The sequence below is a fragment of the Lepisma saccharinum genome, chromosome 13 (genome assembly GCF_977018435.1).
Source record: "Lepisma saccharinum chromosome 13, izLepSacc3.1, whole genome shotgun sequence".
Lineage (NCBI taxonomy): Eukaryota > Metazoa > Arthropoda > Insecta > Zygentoma > Lepismatidae > Lepisma > Lepisma saccharinum.
The window spans coordinates 17,554,804-17,574,749 of record NC_139241.1 but is presented as its reverse complement, the minus strand read 5'-3'; the positions used below and the strand labels follow the sequence as shown (position 1 = coordinate 17,574,749).

Sequence of the window (19,946 nt, the reverse complement as noted above, 5' to 3'; positions counted from 1 at the left end):
GTGAGAACGTTAATGACTAACGTCGGACTCGCATGGGATACCTCTACACGCTCTGCAGTAATGTATACAGAACAATACGAACGTGTCCCAGCATTCGTGGGGCACGTGGATACGTATTTGGTGCTGCTCCTCAGAGAGCCGACTTCCGGCTGACCTTGTACTCCCGAGGTCCCGGGTTCAACGAATTCCCGGTGGGAGGGGGCACGTAGTGGTTCATATCGCAATTGTAATTGCACGTTGCGTTCCACGTAGCATGCACGTGTACATCCATCACTTCGTTTTGCATACCATCTGGGATGCGCGACAGTCACTGTCCAAGCATGTTCCATTTGTCGCACTTCATGCGCTCCTCTGGGGACTCCCTCCATGTGTCACTTTTCGACCGTCCTGTGACAGCACGTTCCCTCGTCGTCTTTCTCCATTTTGCGCGAGTTTCCGCTCACATGCAGTGGGGATTCCCCATTTCCTTTGGGGATTCCCCTTGCGCATTACGAAAATTTCAACGCCCTGATATTGTTTGGATACGACTTCCTCCACTTCCGCCAGAGCCGATCTTCGTATCTTTCGTGGTTCAGACGTTATTGCTCTTTGAAAGAGGTGTGAACCGAATTTCTCACGGCTCTGGCAGCCACACTGTGCCGTTTTCGTAATTTTGCCACATGGCACTTTCGGCTTGTTTTTCCTTCTAGATTCACCCCCCCTAAGTTTGTAATGGGAGTTCGAAATCACCCTGTATGTATATATATATATATATATATATATATATATATATATATATATATACATACATACATACATATATATACTAATACCCAAAATATTTTACTATTTTTGATGCACTTAAGCATAGACTTGTGTCTCCAGCAAAATCTATATACAGGGTGTTTTTAAGGTTGTTTACAATGCTTGGGAGGCGATTCCTCTCACGAAAACAGAAAACAAGCAAAAAGTGTGAGTTACAGTTTTTACGACTGAGGCTTCGTTTCCGAGATAGGAGCCTCGCAAAAGGTAACGAAGTGAACGTCACACCTAACTGGGACGAATACTATCACAGATAGAGAGGCAGTTCCAAGGGAATCATAAAGGAATCGTATGTGCTCAGTCCGTAAGTCACTATGAAAAGTTCACTGAATGCATGCGCAATAGAGTCCTCAAAGGAATTGGAGATTTCCAGCAAGAACAATGCATGGAAAGGGTATGTAACACAGCAAGAAGGACCGTGACAATGAGAAATGCATTAAAGACAACACATCCCGACCTCAAACATCAAAACATGAGCACGGAACACAAAATCCGAAAAGTTGAGCACTGTTGCATACCCCAGTTACAGGCGAGGAATGAACGAATCATGTCATGGGGCATACGAGAGACACATTACTCCACCAGGAGGAGGGAAAGAAAAACACAATATCAGATGATTGCAACAACGTGTATTTTTACATGTGACAACTAAGTAATATCCCCCCCCACTACACACACAACAAACAACAAATGCTACAATGTCTTACACACAGACAGTGTGTGTCACTGTGCACCAACTGAAGATGTCACTTTCACCACACAAAGGTGGTGGGGAGCAATACGAAGAGTGTTCTCACTGGGATTTGCCGAGGGCGATAATCACAGACAGTTTTGAAAATGTCTGCCGTTCACTTCTATGCAGAGACGACAGCGACGAATCAAGGATTGTCGAGTACGAGCAAACAAGCCAGGTGTATCTGCTACCGTCGCGGGGGGCGACGTTGATGCAAGCAACGAGGTCCTCAGCTGTTGTGACAGGTGTGTCGCATTCGAGGGTTTTCATTTCTCCCCAGAAGGAAAAAATCGAGATGGTTGAGATCTGGTGACCTTGGTGGCCAAGGCACAGGTTCATCTCTACCAATGAACCTATTGCGAAACACGTCATGCAGGAAATGTCATACATTACAATCGAAATGAGCTGGTGCCCCATCGTGTTGGTAGCACATTTCTTGCCGCAGTGCCAAAGGTACGGTCTCCAACAGTTCAGGCAGAACCTCACTAAGAAATGCATGATACGTGCGACCATTCAGGCGAACAGGGAGAATGGTATGGTCCAATTAAATGATCATGTACTATACTGCACCACACATTCACTGAAAACCTGTGCTGGTGATGGGCCACAAAAAGTGCATGTGGGTTGTCAAAGTCCCAGACATGACTGTTTCTACTATTGAAGACATCCATCCTGGCTTCATCTGTCCACAATACCTTTGCCCCGAAGTGAGGGTTTGTGTCCAGCTGATGCAACAAACCATTGGCAAAACTCCATACGAGGGCGAAAGTCATAAGGTAACAGTTCTTGAATTTTCTTCAGTTTAAAAGGGTGCATTCCTTCCTCTTGACAACACTCGCCAAACATTCACATGAGACGTGCTTCATGCCCGAGCTGCATGCGCGTACTGGTGCCAGGATGAACTGCGACCGCTGTTAACACATCTTTTGCAAACTAATGTGTGAGTACACTTCGGGGTCTTCCAACTTCTTGACGCGGTGGTAACACTGACCCTGTTTCACGCAGTCGACTGTCCACTACCTGAAAGAAGGAATGAGATGGTAAACATCTATGTGGAAAGCGTTCTCCATAAAGACGCCTTGCCTCACGGCTATTACCACGTGCCTCCCCATACATGAGATGCATGTCTGCTAGCTGCTGGGTCCTATATGCAGCCATCTGTGTAATACGGAGCTAGCAGACATGCATCTCATGTATGGGGAGGCACGTGGTAATAGCCGTGAGGCAAGGCGTCTTTATGGAGAACGCTTTCCACATAGATGTTTACCATCTCATTCCTTCTTTCAGGTAGTGGACAGTCGACTGCGTGAAACAGGGTCAGTGTTACCACCGCGTCAAGAAGTTGGAAGACCCCGAAGTGTACTCACACATTAGTTTGCAAAAGATGTGTTAACAGCGGTCGCAGTTCATCCTGGCACCAGTACGCGCATGCAGCTCGGGCATGAAGCACGTCTCATGTGAATGTTTGGCGAGTGTTGTCAAGAGGGAGGAATGCACCCTTTTAAACTGAAGAAAATTCAAGAACTGTTACCTTATGACTTTCGCCCTCGTATGGAGTTTTGCCAATGGTTGTTGCATCAGCTGGACACAAACCCTCACTTCGGGGCAAAGGTATTGTGGACAGATGAAGCCAGGATGGATGTCTTCAATAGTAGAAAACAGTCATGTCTGGGACTTTGACAACCCACATGCACTTTTTGTGGCCCCATCACCAGCACAGGTTTTCAGTGAATGTGTGGTGCAGTATAGTACATGATCATTTAATTGGACCATACATTCTCCCTGTTCGCCTGAATGGTCGCACGTATCATGCATTTCTTAGTGAGGTTCTGCCTGAACTGTTGGAGACCGTACCTTTGGCACTGCGGCAAGAAATGTGCTACCAACACGATGGGGCACCAGCTCATTTCGATTGTAATGTATGACATTTCCTGCATGACGTGTTTCGCAATAGGTTCATTGGTAGAGATGAACCTGTGCCTTGGCCACCAAGGTCACCAGATCTCAACCATCTCGATTTTTTCCTTCTGGGGAGAAATGAAAACCCTCGAATGCGACACACCTGTCACAACAGCTGAGGACCTCGTTGCTTGCATCAACGTCGCCCCCGCGACGGTAGCAGATACACCTGGCTTGTTTGCTCGTACTCGACAATCCTTGATTCGTCGCTGTCGTCTCTGCATAGAAGTGAACGGCAGACATTTTCAAAACTGTCTGTGATTATCCGCCCTCGGCAAATCCCAGTGAGAACACTCTTCGTATTGCTCCCCACCACCTTTGTGTGGTGAAAGTGACATCTTCAGTTGGTGCACAGTGACACACACTGTCTGTGTGTAAGACATTGTAGCATTTGTTGTTTGTTGTGTGTGTAGTGGGGGGGGATATTACTTAGTTGTCACATGTAAAAATACACGTTGTTGCAATCATCTGATATTGTGTTTTTCTTTCCCTCCTCCTGGTGGAGTAATGTGTCTCTCGTATGCCCCATGACATGATTCGTTCATTCCTCGCCTGTAACTGGGGTATGCAACAGTGCTCAACTTTTCGGATTTTGTGTTCCGTGCTCATGTTTTGATGTTTGAGGTCGGGATGTGTTGTCTTTAATGCATTTCTCATTGTCACGGTCCTTCTTGCTGTGTTACATACCCTTTCCATGCATTGTTCTTGCTGGAAATCTCCAATTCCTTTGAGGACTCTATTGCGCATGCATTCAGTGAACTTTTCATAGTGACTTACGGACTGAGCACATACGATTCCTTTATGATTCCCTTGGAACTGCCTCTCTATCTGTGATAGTATTCGTCCCAGTTAGGTGTGACGTTCACTTCGTTACCTTTTGCGAGGCTCCTATCTCGGAAACGAAGCCTCAGTCGTAAAACTGTAACTCACACTTTTTGCTTGTTTTCTGTTTTCGTGAGAGGAATCGCCTCCCAAGCATTGTAAACGACCTTAAAAACACCCTGTATATAGATTTTGCTGGAGACACAAGTCTATGCTTAAGTGCATCAAAAATAGTAAAATATTTTGGGTATTAGTATATATATGTATGTATATATATATATATATATATATATATATATATATATATATATATATATATATATATGTATGTATGAATATATATATATATATATATATATATATATATATATATATATATAGAGAGAGAGAGAGAGAGAGAGAGAGAGAGAGAGAGAGAGAGAGAGAGAGAGAGAAGTACCATACATACCAATCTTGGCAATATTTGAGTCTTAGAGTTTATATAGTTACTGAAACTTTGTATACCAGCTCTTCAAGCAAACTAAACACACTATACATTAACCAAAATTGTATATAATAGATTTCCAGACCACTCAAAATAGTGAAGTGTTGCAAATAAATCAAATTTAGAAACTCTTCTAATTTACTAGACAATACTACAGAAGTATAATATTCTGAAGAAAAACTCACTACTTAAACCAACAATTTTAACAAACTCTGTTAATATCCAACCTTAAACCCTCCCATGAATAACAAGAAGAAAACATTCCACTGAGGTAACATGCTCACATGCGCAAAAAAAAAAAAAAAACTAAACAGTCATACACATGTGTGAGTAACTTATCACATCCTTGTGCAAGGAATTCCAGACTGGATCAATACTAGTATGTGTAGGTGAACAATAGACAGTATGTCCCAAAAGTCATATACATTAGTTATGTTGAGTCATGGCAAATGACAATGAAAGACATGGTGTGTTAAAAGTAGTATCTATTTTCTTTATATAATAACTTGTGGCAAATAAGGATGAAAAAATGGGGTGTATTAAAAGCAGTATCTATTTGTTTTATTGGTAACCAAGTAGTCAGTTTTTTTATATCTTTATATCTAAGAAATTATTTTTAGTAATAACAAACATGATAGCTTAGAGGTTTATATCATATTTAAGAAATTATTTTGAGTAGAAATAAATATGATAGCACATATTTACAAAGGTATAGATGATACATAGATGTGAAGAATGAGGGAGTCACAAAACAATTTTAGTTGTTTAATTTACTACACTAGAATAGACTAGTCTCTCACATAGGATGCCTCAAAAGTTCTTTCTTAACATTAGTATCGAAAATAATATTTAATAAACTACCTTAGGTATAAGCAAAGCAGGGTGTTTTAAAAATAACTAGTAATCAACTAGTCAGTAGTTTTCATATCTACAAAAACTACCTTGGCAATTATCAAACAAAAATAACCACCTGCTTGGAGCATAAGTTAAGTACACTCTCAACCATTCAACAGAGTGTTACATGATTCTGAGGGTAGAATATTCTGAAGCTAGATATTCAAGAATGTTAATCACCCTAGTACAAGGGTTTAGAATTCGTAGCATGGTTAGGCAATTTGCTACACCTAGAAATTAGCTAATTCCACCAAAAGATATAGAAATATAGCTTTATTTTCTCCAAAATAGACCATAGTATCAATTGACCTTGGACAAGGTTGTTGCCAGAAGCCTCTCAACTCTTCTACTCACATGCTACACTAAGTGTTTACGTTGTTATCTTGACAGAGAAATTACATAAAAAATACACCTTGAAATGTTTTTTTAAAAAAAATCTTTAAAGCAGTGAATCGTACACAAAAAGTAAGGATAAGCAAAGTGAAGGTGCAGCAACGTTTGTTAATTATGGGTTCTGTTGAATAGAGCTACCTGAAATCTTAATTGAATTAAAATATTCCAATGTTTTACTTTAATTATTAGCCTTAGCCTAAATATTGGTTTCTGACACAAGTAACAAGAAATATGTAACAAACTATGTAATTTACGTACTATGGGCAGTAGACCAACATGACTTCATTTAGTGAATGCTTTTTGCTTCATGTCTCTTTTTGTTCATTTCGTGCTTTAAAAATGAATTCGCTTCTGAAAAGGCCAAACAAAGACAACTAATGGTTGCGAGGAACCATAAATCTCCCCACCTTAACCATGAGGTCTTAGAATGTTTTGTCTGGAGTGTCCACGCAGCATACAGAAACACAGCTGACAATTTTAATGAGAGTGAAGTTTTCGATTTGATCATTGGACAGTGGCCGTATTGTAGAACTTATTCGCTTAAGTTTGTCTGGTGGATCTGAGTTCTCGGGAAGGATTGAGCATTGATAGCATGAGTCACATGACTCATGCTCCAGCAACAACATACAACAGCTGGGTGCTACGTGGCCTCAAGAAGAACATTTCAGCAACTGGTTTCTTAACAAGATCTAGACTCGTAAGAAAATATTTTTTGAGTGATACTTAGTCATTGTCAAGAAGGTTCACATAATGGTTTAAGTCCAGTTTATGCACTGGACCTACAGATTTAAGTGAGATCCGAACCAAATGTTCCTCTATCTGGTATTGAATTCGGAAGCCTTTGATTACATGTTGAAAACGTTACCACTACACCATCGGAGAGGCATCGCCTTGAGAAAGAGACGAGTGAAACCATATTTGGCATAAATTTTAAAAATAAGACAATATTTTGTGGTGACAGTTTCGAACCTTGGGAGAGGCATATATATTTTTTGTCCCATCGTCCATTTCACGAGTTTATAATTCTTCCTCACCGACACGATTAACGTCAGTGGGAGAAGAGAAGCGAAGTAAAAGAACTGAAACAGAAAAAAAAGGAAAAAGTGAAACAAATTTTATCCATAATATTCTGAAGTCACTTCAGTCGTGTTCAAGGAATCCTACTTTTAAAGAGAGCCGTGGTCTCTAACTTGTCTTTTCCCCTTCCTTTGTGCTCTCAATTCCCTCTGTCACGATTGGTCTAAACCTAATAAATGCGATGTTAATTAAACAATCCAAACAATGAAACAATGCACAATCAACTGCTCAATATTCCATTTTTTTTTGAATCGGAAAACAATTGAGATGCAGTAAAATGAAGCAAGATACAGTAATAAACTGGGAATTTGGTACGGTATAGAATTAAATCGGTGATGCTGTTCCATTTGATTGGATTTTTGTTTAGTGTCGCTATTCTTTCCCTTTTGGCAAATAGCGACGATGAAGATGCGTAATGAGTGATGATATGATGACATTGATTAACGGACACTCACCAAGAACACCCATTGCCAAGCCGAGATTCGAACCAGGGGCCCATGCTGTCGTAGCGCGCTGTGCTAACCACTCCGCCATGGAGGTTGGTTAGGTGTGGACATTTTACCATATTTTGTGTGCGCAATTGGGATCAATCAATGGAATGACCAGGCATATTATATTATTAATATATTCATATCATAATATCACGTCATATTATTTGGCACGAAGTAACATCATAGACATTCAATCTTGCATGATTGCCTTTCAACTATTTCTTCGACTTCAGGTTAATAACATCAATAAGATAAATTATGAAACAAATGATAATGAATGTGGGATATTGACAGTTATTTCGAATTACCTGACACAAGCAACATTAAGCAGACTCGGTGGGCAAGCTCATTAAGTGGTCAACCTTCGATCTCGTCACCAAAGTTCCCAGATTTGAGTACCGTCCTTGTCACAGGTGTTTGAGTATTTCGTCATTAATTTCATGTAATGGTCACTCGTCCGCGACTAGGAAGAAAAGTGATGTTACGTAACAAAACTAATAAAAATAAACATGATCGAAGAGTACTTATTTCATCTCTCACGAAATCTCCTATAAAACCAGGATATATGAAATATATGTATCTTCACATACTTTTCCGATTTCTATATTTAACTAGCCGAGACCTAGAATGGGAGAGCAATTTTCAATTCGAGAAACCGAGAGATGGAGACACTGTAACGTCTTGTTTCTTTCTTGGCATATCCCTAATTGAGTTGTTGTTCTGTTCGTTATTGGCTTTGTATTGGCAATTGTCATTATTCTTCCCCTGTAGGTAAACCATAACGACGATTTCTGATGAAATAAAGCAGATAAAAGGGCAAGAACAAGATAGTCATGCCTGCCTGGGACTTCAACCCAGAACCTTACGTAACAAGATTTGAAATTCTGGAAAAAGGCATCTGTGTTTCGCTTGGCTTTCTCTTTCCTCAAGTTTTGTTATTTTATCATGCACATATAATTAAAGTGGATCTGAGAAAATACGTTGCGATCCATAATTGTGTTGGTTAGATGCTATAAATGTAAACTCCAACATGGAATAAATTATTCCCTTTTGTATGTGGTTGAACATGAAATTTTCTTACACGGTGACAATTTCTTTTTTAGTTTTTCTGAACAGATAAGCTAATCAGGACTGGACCTTCAGTTTAAAATGACATACGAACTACTACGTTCATCCACGTGTATCGAAACCAGGATCCCTTGATTATAAGGTGACGACGTTATCATTACGCCATCGAGGAGGCCCCGTGAGAAAATATTATTCACTCCATCTATACAATAATTTACCCGGTGGAGGCACAAGTGGTTCGGATTCCACTTTAAACTGTAGGTCTAGTCCCGATTAGCCTAACTGTGCATAAAATGGACTTAAAACAACATATCAATCAATCAATATACAATAATTTATTTAAACATTTACATTTTCGTTTTCTTCTTTCTTTTTTGTTATCTACTCTTCTACGACTCTTTTTTGTCTTGGAATTTCTTCTTGTTTCAGGAAAAAAATAATATATGCAGGCTGTATACCCCCCCCCCATACAAATAGATAGAAAGCTCACTCTCGAGAAGTAATTTATAAATAACGTAACCAATAGGAAACAATTTGAACGTTAACTGATATAACTGCAGATGAAACAATACTTACAGACGCTAACGAAATATCGTAACGTACTCTGAGTACGTGGGATCGAACCAAGAACCTTAACCATTGAGGGGGGTGATGTAGCTCGCTTAATCATTCATCCTCCTCATTTGAGCACTCGCCCTTCAAGGTAAGCCTAATGGTAATGGGCGAGAGGTACTAACTACACACTTGGAAATGGCAAAACACAAGCTTTCGGATTTATACCTTCAAGTCTAGATCAACATGGTTGGAAGTAACAATACCTGTCTGTCTCTGATGATACAATTCCCCGCTGATAGCTGTTCATATCGAAACGTGTTCGATCGCTCAATCTCCTCAGTTCCTTCTTGTTCGGCGATTCCAGGCAAAAGACCCCACACCACACGTTGCTCTCTGTTTTGTTCTCTTTCCTCCTTCCCTGGTCGTTGCCCTGAAATACCAGCTGATCAGCACCTTAACTCCAATAGACCAGGAAGGATTTGTAAATTACTGATGTGACATTCTTTGAATGCCTGAGAGAGCAACGGCTGGCGACAGGGGTTATGAATTCAGGCTAGCTATAAATCTCAATTTAGAAGAGATTGATACGATTACCCCCTCTGGAAAAAATTTCCAGAATTGAAATTTATATTTAAGGTATCCATGTTGATCTATCCTTATAAATCGAAGTTTTTATTAAAAACATAGAAAAAATAAAAATGAAATAAAACCATAGTTTCCGCCAAAACCGAAAAGAAAAAAAATAATGATAACAGAATAGTAATTGAGTAAATACTTGGCGATACTTCAGACGCGAGAACTGGCCATAGGCATAAATGTACTGTCTGGTGTAACTGGCCGTAAGAAAAACAAATAACAAGCTCGCATCTTTGCTTAGTAAAAAAAAAATAGCACAGTGCTTAACTTGCACTTTGATACTCGCTCACATAATCATGCATGGAATGAGCGTACCGTCAATTTTGTAATAGATGCGGAAGATTGACATGTGATGATCACTGACATAACTGACGTAACATGTTAAAGGTGTGGCCAAGCAACAATGATGACTGCTTATGACCTGAGGTCGCCAAAAGGGGGCGTGAACACACGTGTGCGTTAGTAGTCAACACAAGTGGACTCACACGACACATATTTTCACTTGAGTTAAAAAGTACCGTAAATTCGCGGATACACTACGTAGTGTTTGTATGTGTGTATAATAAATATATTTCCACTTGGGTTCTTCTTGTTTTATATTGCGATGCACACGCATTCACTGGAAGTGTTTGGAGTTGTGTCACGATAGTTCAGTGGATTGTTATCACTCTCGGCACTACTGGAATTAAGTATGAATTAATATTTGGAATCCATGAAGCACACATGTACACTTGGGGGAAACATGCCGTCGAGTTACTGTGAGACTTCCCTTTGTAGGTTGATGCACTTAGCAATTTTGCTTCGATGTTTTCTTTAAAGCTGGTAAGAAAACGATCGACAAGGGCATGTGTTAAAAGCACTGTTGATTAGTATTGTTCGGTGTACTTAATGATGAATAAACGACTTTTAAATATTTTCACATGGTACACTCCCGTGCAAAAGTTGCACAACCGGTTGCACACAGATTTTCATTTCAACGTTTCTTTCAAGGAACTAAGTGAGAAACGGTCGACAAAATTGTAGACACTGGCGAAACACGATTTTGTCATGCAGCATATTCACTTAAACCATGTAAAATTGCACAGTTGATAAGCATAGTTTGTGCATTTATGGAAAAGTGAATGAGACATGGGACGTTGAAACTCACTGAGTACACTCCTGTGCATGACGTTAAAAGACAGGTTGCACACACTGGAAGGTTCTTCTTTGTGGGTGTAAAACTGCTTTACATGAAAGTTGTAGAGTTGAATGTGACGCATTACATGTCACATAAAAATGCACTTTCGTAAACACTGCGGAATGACTTTTTAGGAGGGGTCATGTACATTCTGTAATGCAAGTGTACAGAGGTGAGAAGTGTAAACACTAGGATACGTCCTTCATGAATTTCTGCTTCTTCATTGGGTGAAATTTATAAAGACTGGCAGATTTTGGGGAACGTTTACACACAGTGATGACTTGGATTATGTAAGCTGCACTTTTGATTGAAGTACCGTGATATTTGTGGAAAGCCATGCACTTTCGGAACAGGAGCATATTGTGTGTAGTTTGTGGGGACAAAACTACGGTGTTCATTCTTCTCTCTGGTATTCTGCTCTCTTCCCTGCTCCCTCTTCATGTCTTCTGTTCTTCTTTTCTGCATCTCTTCTGTTCTTCTTTTGTGGGAGCATTGATGGGGAAAGGGACTGAAGAATTTTGTCCGGTTTGGGAGTTTCTTCTTATAAGGGTGGAAAGTGTTTGTTCCATGTACTAAAATACTGGCAGACTGGCTGGCTCACATGGCTGTTGCATGCTGTTGTCCTGGGAAGCTAAACCGTCGGGATGCGTGCAGATTCGGGTTCGAATCCCGTTCTCCTCGCTGGTGATTGGCCAAACTGCTGCATGTTGATTCCCAATAGATACGCTGGGAAAATCCTTCTCCTGTTGATAGCTCTTGACTGGTGTGATGAATAGACAGACTTAGGTAAAGGATAAAGTATAATTTCGTAAACGGGAAATGAGGAAAGGGGTGTTGATCTAGACTTATTAACACAAATACAGAAATTCAACTGCTTTGCCATTCCTCGTATGAACATTTATAAGTTACCACGATAATACAATATAAAGAAAGCTAATAACCAAAAAATAATAAGGTATGTAATTAGATTGATACTGAATAAGGTTAGTTATATTTATGTGAGAATTCATAACGAAACCAATGAAATATTTGTTAAAATTATCGAAATTATTTCTTTAATTTCCCTTGTGCTATGAGAAATGTCCTGTTTCCGTTTGATTCAACTTAAATTACTACTACTCTTTTGAATGGAAAATTGCTTGCTATAAACATTGAAAACTCTACTTTGCCTATTATTATACTATTGTTAACGAACATTCTAGACAGTCGACCAAGTCCTGTTATCGTTAAAAATTGAACGTGTACTGGCTCATTGTGGTGAGAGAGGTTTAAAAAATACATACTTTTACTGGGAAATAAAACGTTAAGATATATAATCGCTTAAATTTATTCTAATAGTTTGCTTCGCTTGAAGCAAATTCTGTTCGTAAAAGCGTTTCTGGGAATTATAACGCCGGAGTGGCAACATTGTATCAAACAAAGAATTTGCTATCATTGAAGTTTTCCTTCCCGTGGTTGTCCTGTTAAAGGAATACATGTCTTTCGCGGCCGAAGTGGCTGCTTCTTGCTGCGTAACTCGATACAAGAGGGAAAGGGGGGTGATTTTCTTACGTTGCAAATTCTTCATTCCGACGGCTTCAAGACTGGAGACTAAATTCAACGTTTGGAAAAAAAAAAATGTGTCGTGACAAGCCGACTGGGTCCAAAGATGACCGACGGAGGATCGCGGGATGGCAAGGGGTTTGAGGAGTGAGAGGGGTTTGCTTCTCCGCTGCCGAGCTGGACTTTGGTCGCTCCCATACAAAAATGCACGTGTTTAAAACTGTACTGTTTACTCTCTCTAATGTTTATAACGTCGGGCTGGACTCGCGGTGATTGGTTGCTTGGTTATCGCGGAGGATTCGCCCGCAGCGGTGTTAACACTTTTGGCGCTGCTCCCGTTTTTCAGCTTGTGAGGTTTAAACTTTGATTCCAGCGACGTTGCTGCTGGCGATCGCGCTGACGCGACTCGAACCATGTCCCAATATTATTTCAAATTACCAGGCAAGCAGTTTAGTACAATCGAGGGTGTTTTAATAAGAAAATTCTTATTCTGAAGAACATGATTAATAAATTACTTTGGTTTCTTGTTAAGATGACACGATTTATGTAATGCTTCTGCTCTTGACTGTACAAGTTCCTGTGCATATTTAGTCTCAACCGCAGTTACTCTTTCTTACAACTAACGTTATTTCCTACCTGAAGTTTTACTTTTCTTGATGGGGGCTTTTCTGGTTTAAATTTGTTCAAACTTTACTATTTAAAAGATAATGATTATTTTAGTCTCTTAGTTTACTTTTCGTCTGCTAACAATCGTTTATTTTGAAATCGACCATAAAAAATAAGATAAAGTACTCTCTAAACATGCGATAATTAACTTTATATTATGCTAACATCACTAAAAATGAAGAATCTATAATTCCCTCTACTCATTCTAAAATATGCTTAGCATATTATTGTGGCAAAGTTAGAAACTAAAACCGTCGTGGTTTAATCATTATCATTCTGCGATGGCAGAATGGATTTCCAGGATTATCGGTTGCAATCCAATATCCGCAGGAAAATACTTGTTATTGGAGCTCAAAAAAAATCTTGACGTCGTCGTCTACATATTCATATAATATAAATATTCTCATAACTGGCGCTTAAAATAAACTTTGCTAATATAATCATATACCTTCTTCTGAAGAGTAACTATAAAATTCTAGTGGTGTATTCGCTGAGCTAGTATTATTACATACTGCAAAAAAACTTTTGTGCCTAAAGCACATTATTAAATAATAAGTCTGCTTTTAATCTTTAATATTATTAGTGCCATTTTATTATAAATTATTATTATGTCATGCGAGTGAATTTAAAATATTAGACCTGTTTCACTTTAATAAATACCGTAACTTGGAGCAGAATATTAATATTTATATTTTAAAATTTAAAACAAACTACATTTTAAAGTTTTTAACATTCGAAGCTACAACGTGCTAAGGATAAATATTCAACTGTCAAACGAAACAATGTTTCGGACAGGAAAAAAAATATATAAATATAAACTAACAATAAAATCTCGTTAATATGTGAGAAACGTCCACGCCGTGTAATGCTCTCATAATTCTCTTCTAGTTATTCAAAATAAGTTGGCTGTGCCTAACTTTGCTTAAAGCATATAAGTATATGTATATATGTGTACGGATTCATTCTCGTCACAACTGCTTACCTGTGTACAGACATCTCTCGTCACTGCAGCCTAATTATACATCTATTACTTCTCAACTAGAACTTTTAATTAATCGGGCGGTTTATACCCTAAATCACGGTACGCCACTCTAACTATATACGCCTGGCGTAATAGCGGACATAATTGTACAGCGTGTCGAGGAATATAATTAGCGTTTCGTTTCTTTACATATTAACATGGATTAAAATTTTCAGGCAATGTATGCGTAAGTTAAGGTAACGTAAGGTAAGTGACTATCTCGTATAAACTTGACTATCTCCTTAATCTAAGCTCCCTTCATGAGGTGCTAGGAGACTTCAGTCATTAAGAATATAAATGAGTGGTCCTCGGGGCCTTATTCGTTCCCAAAACTATATATGTATAAAAATGTAATATCCTCGTTGCAAAAGTCTTAGCAGTCATAGTTCAAGCATTCTAAATCCTTTACAAGTTACGGTCAGTTTTAAACAAATTTTAAATTAAACTTTTAAGAAATCTCAATTAATAATAATAATAATAACAATATATTGACTCAAACAAGCATCCTCTGTGCCATGACTCGTTAAAATGCACCATAGTGCCGATTGACTCTGACTCGGTGGCACTAATTTATTTTCCTCATTCATAAATCACTTTAAAATCCACTTTTAATCCACGTTATTAATTAATTAAAATGTTAAGGGTAAAAAATCGTTTACTGCTGACTATAGCTTACTGCATCCTCATAACTTGTCATAATTTTCGTATCCAAGATCATATAAAAAAAATTCTAAAATCACTGTCAATGCAAGAAATCATCAAATCTAAATGCCTTATTCTTATTCCTTATTTAAAATTCTGGATGGTAAAAATTTCCCAAGTGGGAATTTGTTGTAGCCATGGTACCGGGTTCGTGAGTGAACCACAGACTCTTGACTAGGAGCAGGTTGATGAGCAATTATACATAATACACATTACGTACATGCACATGTGATACATTAAGAGTTTTATCACTTAACGACACGAACGTTTGTGATTTCTAGTCCTATAATAGTATATATTATTGTTTTTTACATCGTATAAACATACGAATTTGTTAGTATTAAGGGTATTATTCATTTTAGAGTTTAGGGAATAAAAATTTTTTTTTTTCATTCAGGCTACGACAAACAAGGGAAAGTTATGTTTTGGTGGATTTTTTTTGTATATTTGGTTTTTTATGAAAATATATGGAATTGGCGAACCTGAGTCATGTCAAGCTTTGCGATTTGACTTTTAAATTTTCAAAGGAGAAAATTTTTCCTAGGAGGCGCGAACGTATCAATCCATAGGATTGTATGTTTATTTTATTAAGTCTCTCTGAACGCTTCAAGTTGACCAGGGCATTCACTTGTTTTTCTCAGCTGTCTCAAGCCTCTTAGGCATGTTTACAATGCATTGTGTTGTGCCATGCAAACCTCCTGAGCATTCAGGAAACAGGTAACACTTCTGGGTTTGGTGTCAGCGGTTTGCATGGTAGCAATTATAATAAACACGATTCGGCGATTCGGCATCGAGGAAGAGCTCGATGGCCAGGGAATATAGAGGTGAGACAAGCTGGGAAGTGACTGGACTTTGGGAATTGAGTTGGTAGAGAGAGGAGGTCAGCAAGGCAGGAGGTCGATAGTGGAAGCACGCTTTGGTCAACAAGTTAGAAGTTCACAGAGGACTTCGCTATTTTCATTCAGCTAAGAGACTTCAGTTAGACAGGTAATTATCCTACACCCAGCCATGATACAGGTTCAACGGTTCACAAAATCCAACGAGTTGCCATTGTCTTTTCAGTAGTTTAATTCCTTTGTGTAATTTGTACCTTTCGCATGCCAAGCAATAACTCGTCATGTCAATGACGAGTGGTCTCATCAAGAGGATGAATGATGAGTAGTTTACATCACCCCATCAATTAACTGGTTCAGATCCCTTCATTCTATAGAATGACTCGTGGATGGAGGTGCTTAGGGCTTTCATCCATTTTTGCGGAAATTCGATGAGAAAATAGCATCTCCACCACGTAACGTACTCTGAGTACGTGGGATCGAACCAAGAACCTTAACCATTGAGGGGGGTGATGTAGCTCGCTTAATCATTCATCCTCCTCATTTGAGCACTCGCCCTTCAAGGTAAGCCTAATGGTAATGGGCGAGAGGTACTAACTACACACTTGGAAATGGCAAAACACAAGCTTTCGGATTTATACCTTCAAGTCTAGATCAACATGGTTGGAAGTAACAATACCTGTCTGTCTCTGATGATACAATTCCCCGCTGATAGCTGTTCATATCGAAACGTGTTCGATCGCTCAATCTCCTCAGTTCCTTCTTGTTCGGCGATTCCAGGCAAAAGACCCCACACCACACCTTGCTCTCTGTTTTGTTCTCTTTCCTCCTTCCCTGGTCGTTGCCCTGAAATACCAGCTAATCAGCACCTTAACTCCAATAGACCAGGAAGGATTTGTAAATTACTGATGTGACATTCTTTGAATGCCTGAGAGAGCAACGGCTGGCGACAGGGGTTATGAATTCAGGCTAGCTATAAATCTCAATTTAGAAGAGATTGATACGATATCTATTCTTGTATAAGCTCACAGGCAACAGCTATCTGGTGAGTCATTCACTCTTGCTAACTACGAGCGAAGGTCACTGAACCAAAGGGTGGTAAACAGGCGTCTGCTCTACGAAACTAGGCCCGTGTTCCTGTTATCAATGACGTACGAAATAAGGAGGAACACAGCTTTCATATCAAACTAGACGTGTGTTTTGGTCCCGTCATTGCATGTAGAACACTTTCTCGCTGTGGCCTTGAAGGCCTACATAAAGGCTTCTCTTCAAGAAAGATATCTTACCATTGAGGAGAGGAAAAAGTGTGTGTGTGTGTATCGAGGTCCTTCAACTTTCGTATTCTTCTTCATTTCAGAACGCGTGCTGTATCGTCGATTTAATCCAATCTAGCCGTTCTAGGTTCTGTTTCTGTTCGGTAATTTCACATTGTCTTCCTGCTTATGTTATTCGCGATGAAGCTTCTGGTTTTGATTATCTGGACGATAACAGGATTTTGTTGGTTGATGGTATCTTAAGTTCACTTTATGCACAGTAAGACTAATCAGGAATGCACCTACACTTTAAAGTGGTATCCGAACCACTATGTGCCTACACATTACTTTGCTGCTAGATATTTGCATGCTAAGATGTAGGAAATGCTACATTTTCAGTATGTGGAATTAAGATTTATTTCTGATATGAAGAATCGGAGAATGGAGTAGTGAGAAAAGTATCGCCTCACATGTTTGAATTATAGCCCCCCCCCCATATACACACAGGATTTCGGCCATGGTTTTTATAAAGAAATACAAGGGTTGGATAAAAAGTAATGGCAACACTGCTGTCCCGTGAAAGGGGTGATTCACAGTGCCACAAGCGTTTCGTGGCTGATAAAGAAATGTCAGACGAGGAAGTATAGTGAGTGGGAGCGATTGTATGTTATTCAATCAAAAACAGCAGTGCTCTGAAGCAGAGGACGAGAGTGCAAGCGCCCTAACAATATGTTTAGGCAAGAAGAACAACGTCTCTCAGGCAGACGGTCAACGCAGCCTACTTCTGCGCCTTCTTGCAACACCACCTTCGTCTCGCATTAAGAAGGAAGCGACGGCACAGTGTCCCATCATCCTGCTTGACAATGCAAGGTGTCACACTGCGAACAATGTGACGGCGCTCCTGCATAACTGGTAGTGGGAGGTACTGGAACATCCGCCGTATTCGCCGGTATACCGGTATGAGACCGCGTGATTACAACTGTTTTGTCAAAATGAAGGAACCACTGGCTGGGAAGCACTACGACACGCGCGAAGCCATCATACGTGCTATAGGGCGGTCACTGCGGGACATCGACAGAGATGGACGCGCTGACGGTGTGCGACGCCTTCCATACGTGTGACAGAAGGTCGTAGAGATGAGGGGCGATTACTTTAAAGGAATGTAACACGTGCTCCTCTGCCAATACAGTCATGTACCAATTATACCAGTGTTGCCATTACTTTTTATCCAACCCTTGTATAACATGGATGAATTGTGTCAAGAAAAACTGGAGCCTATTCACATCCCTACGGAACCTGGAAGAAAGTCCACGTAGAAATTAGAAAGTTCTGTTCCGACAAAATTGGGACGTATAGTAAATGAAAAAGCAAAGTGCTACCTTGTGCTTTGCACCAAGCCATGAAGGCGTGTAGGGGGTGCGGAGTTAGGGTCCCACACTTTCTTGTTACGGCATGAAAGACGAGTTACTCCTTGAGACAGACAGAATCACCCAATCACCTAAACGTGCAATGTGTGTTGCCTACCTTTCCGGCATTATTTACTGCCATTAAAGTCTTATGGGGAAGAACTTTTTTCCACCTCTGTACACGTAAGTGAAGAAAAAAGTTCAGCAACAAATGCTGCTGTATTGTCAGGTATAACACGTGTAAATTTTAGATTGGTATGTGTTTCTACTTCACGTTTTGGCCTGTTGCTTTTAGTGCAAGACTGACAGAGAAGTCACTAGTACTACATATATAACAAATTTTCTTTTTAGGATGTGGTTGATGTATTTTTCGACAAATGGTTGATGGTGGCCAAGGAGAAGTACACGAAAATGCTTGAGGGACAAATGCATAGTTTCATCGATTTGATGAAGATCAAAGATGATATTGAGAATTCTATGAAGATCGCATCTGATGTTGGTGAACCACATCAATACGAGATAGCATACTCTCAGTTGGTTCAGGTAGGTCTTGCGTCCATGAACACCATTCTAATATTGATGCAGAACAAATTTACATTTATTTAGCTTGATCACTGTATATTTTTGGAATATGTCTAATTTCTAGACATGTAATTGTGAATATAAAATACTTTTATTTGTGCATATCGTGAACATTCTGAAACATATCCAATACTTGATATATTATATTCTCCCACATGGACATTTAATAACGGACTGCTTCATGTTTAGTCCAAGATCAGAAAACATCTCCTTATCCATGACATATTTGAATATATAAAAAATATCCATGTGATCTAACCAAAATGCATGATTATTCTGTAATAAGCAGGATCTGCTGTAAAATGTCAAGTCCCATGCCAGCCAGTTTCTATTGACAAGAGGTTGCTCATGGAGTCAGATGTGAGTAGCCAGAGTAAGTAGTGGACTTGAGTGGTATTGGGCTAAATACACTGTAGGGAGCAACAATGGACAAGTGCAGCGCCATTCCCCCCTCAAACATGGAAAATTTCCATTATCATAATGCCTTCAACATTTACAAATACAGCTGAGACAGACTTCATAAGAGATTCAAATTTTACAATTCTTGAAACATTTATTCCTTAGACACCAGGACCAATTTCCTTGGTTTAGGCCTTAATGAAAGGAGTGTTTTGAAATTTTCGAATGGGAAATTTGAAATTCCCAAATATATGAATAACATTTTTTGTCTTAAACTATGAATGCTAGAGTTGCAAATTATTTTCCATTTTGTTTAGTAAAGATTAGGCTACAACCATATAGTTCAAGAAACATAATTTACCTTTACCAAATAAAATAAGAAGGAAGTAAAAAAATGCTTTATTTACATGCCACATGGAATCGGCACATCAGGAAAAGCATTAGAAATATCG

At 39.3% G+C, this 19,946-nt stretch overlaps 1 protein-coding gene across 1 annotated transcript in view; it reads left to right on the top strand.

The window, feature by feature from the left end:
• Nucleotides 1–19,946, top strand: part of LOC145996710 (guanylate-binding protein 7-like) — a 339,895-nt gene that overhangs the window by 271,728 nt on the left and 48,221 nt on the right. Inside the window, exon 11 of the mRNA XM_083133231.1 lies at nucleotides 18,865–19,056. Within this exon, the coding sequence (XP_082989357.1) occupies nucleotides 18,865–19,056 (192 nt within the window). The remainder of the gene's footprint in view (nucleotides 1–18,864; nucleotides 19,057–19,946) is intronic.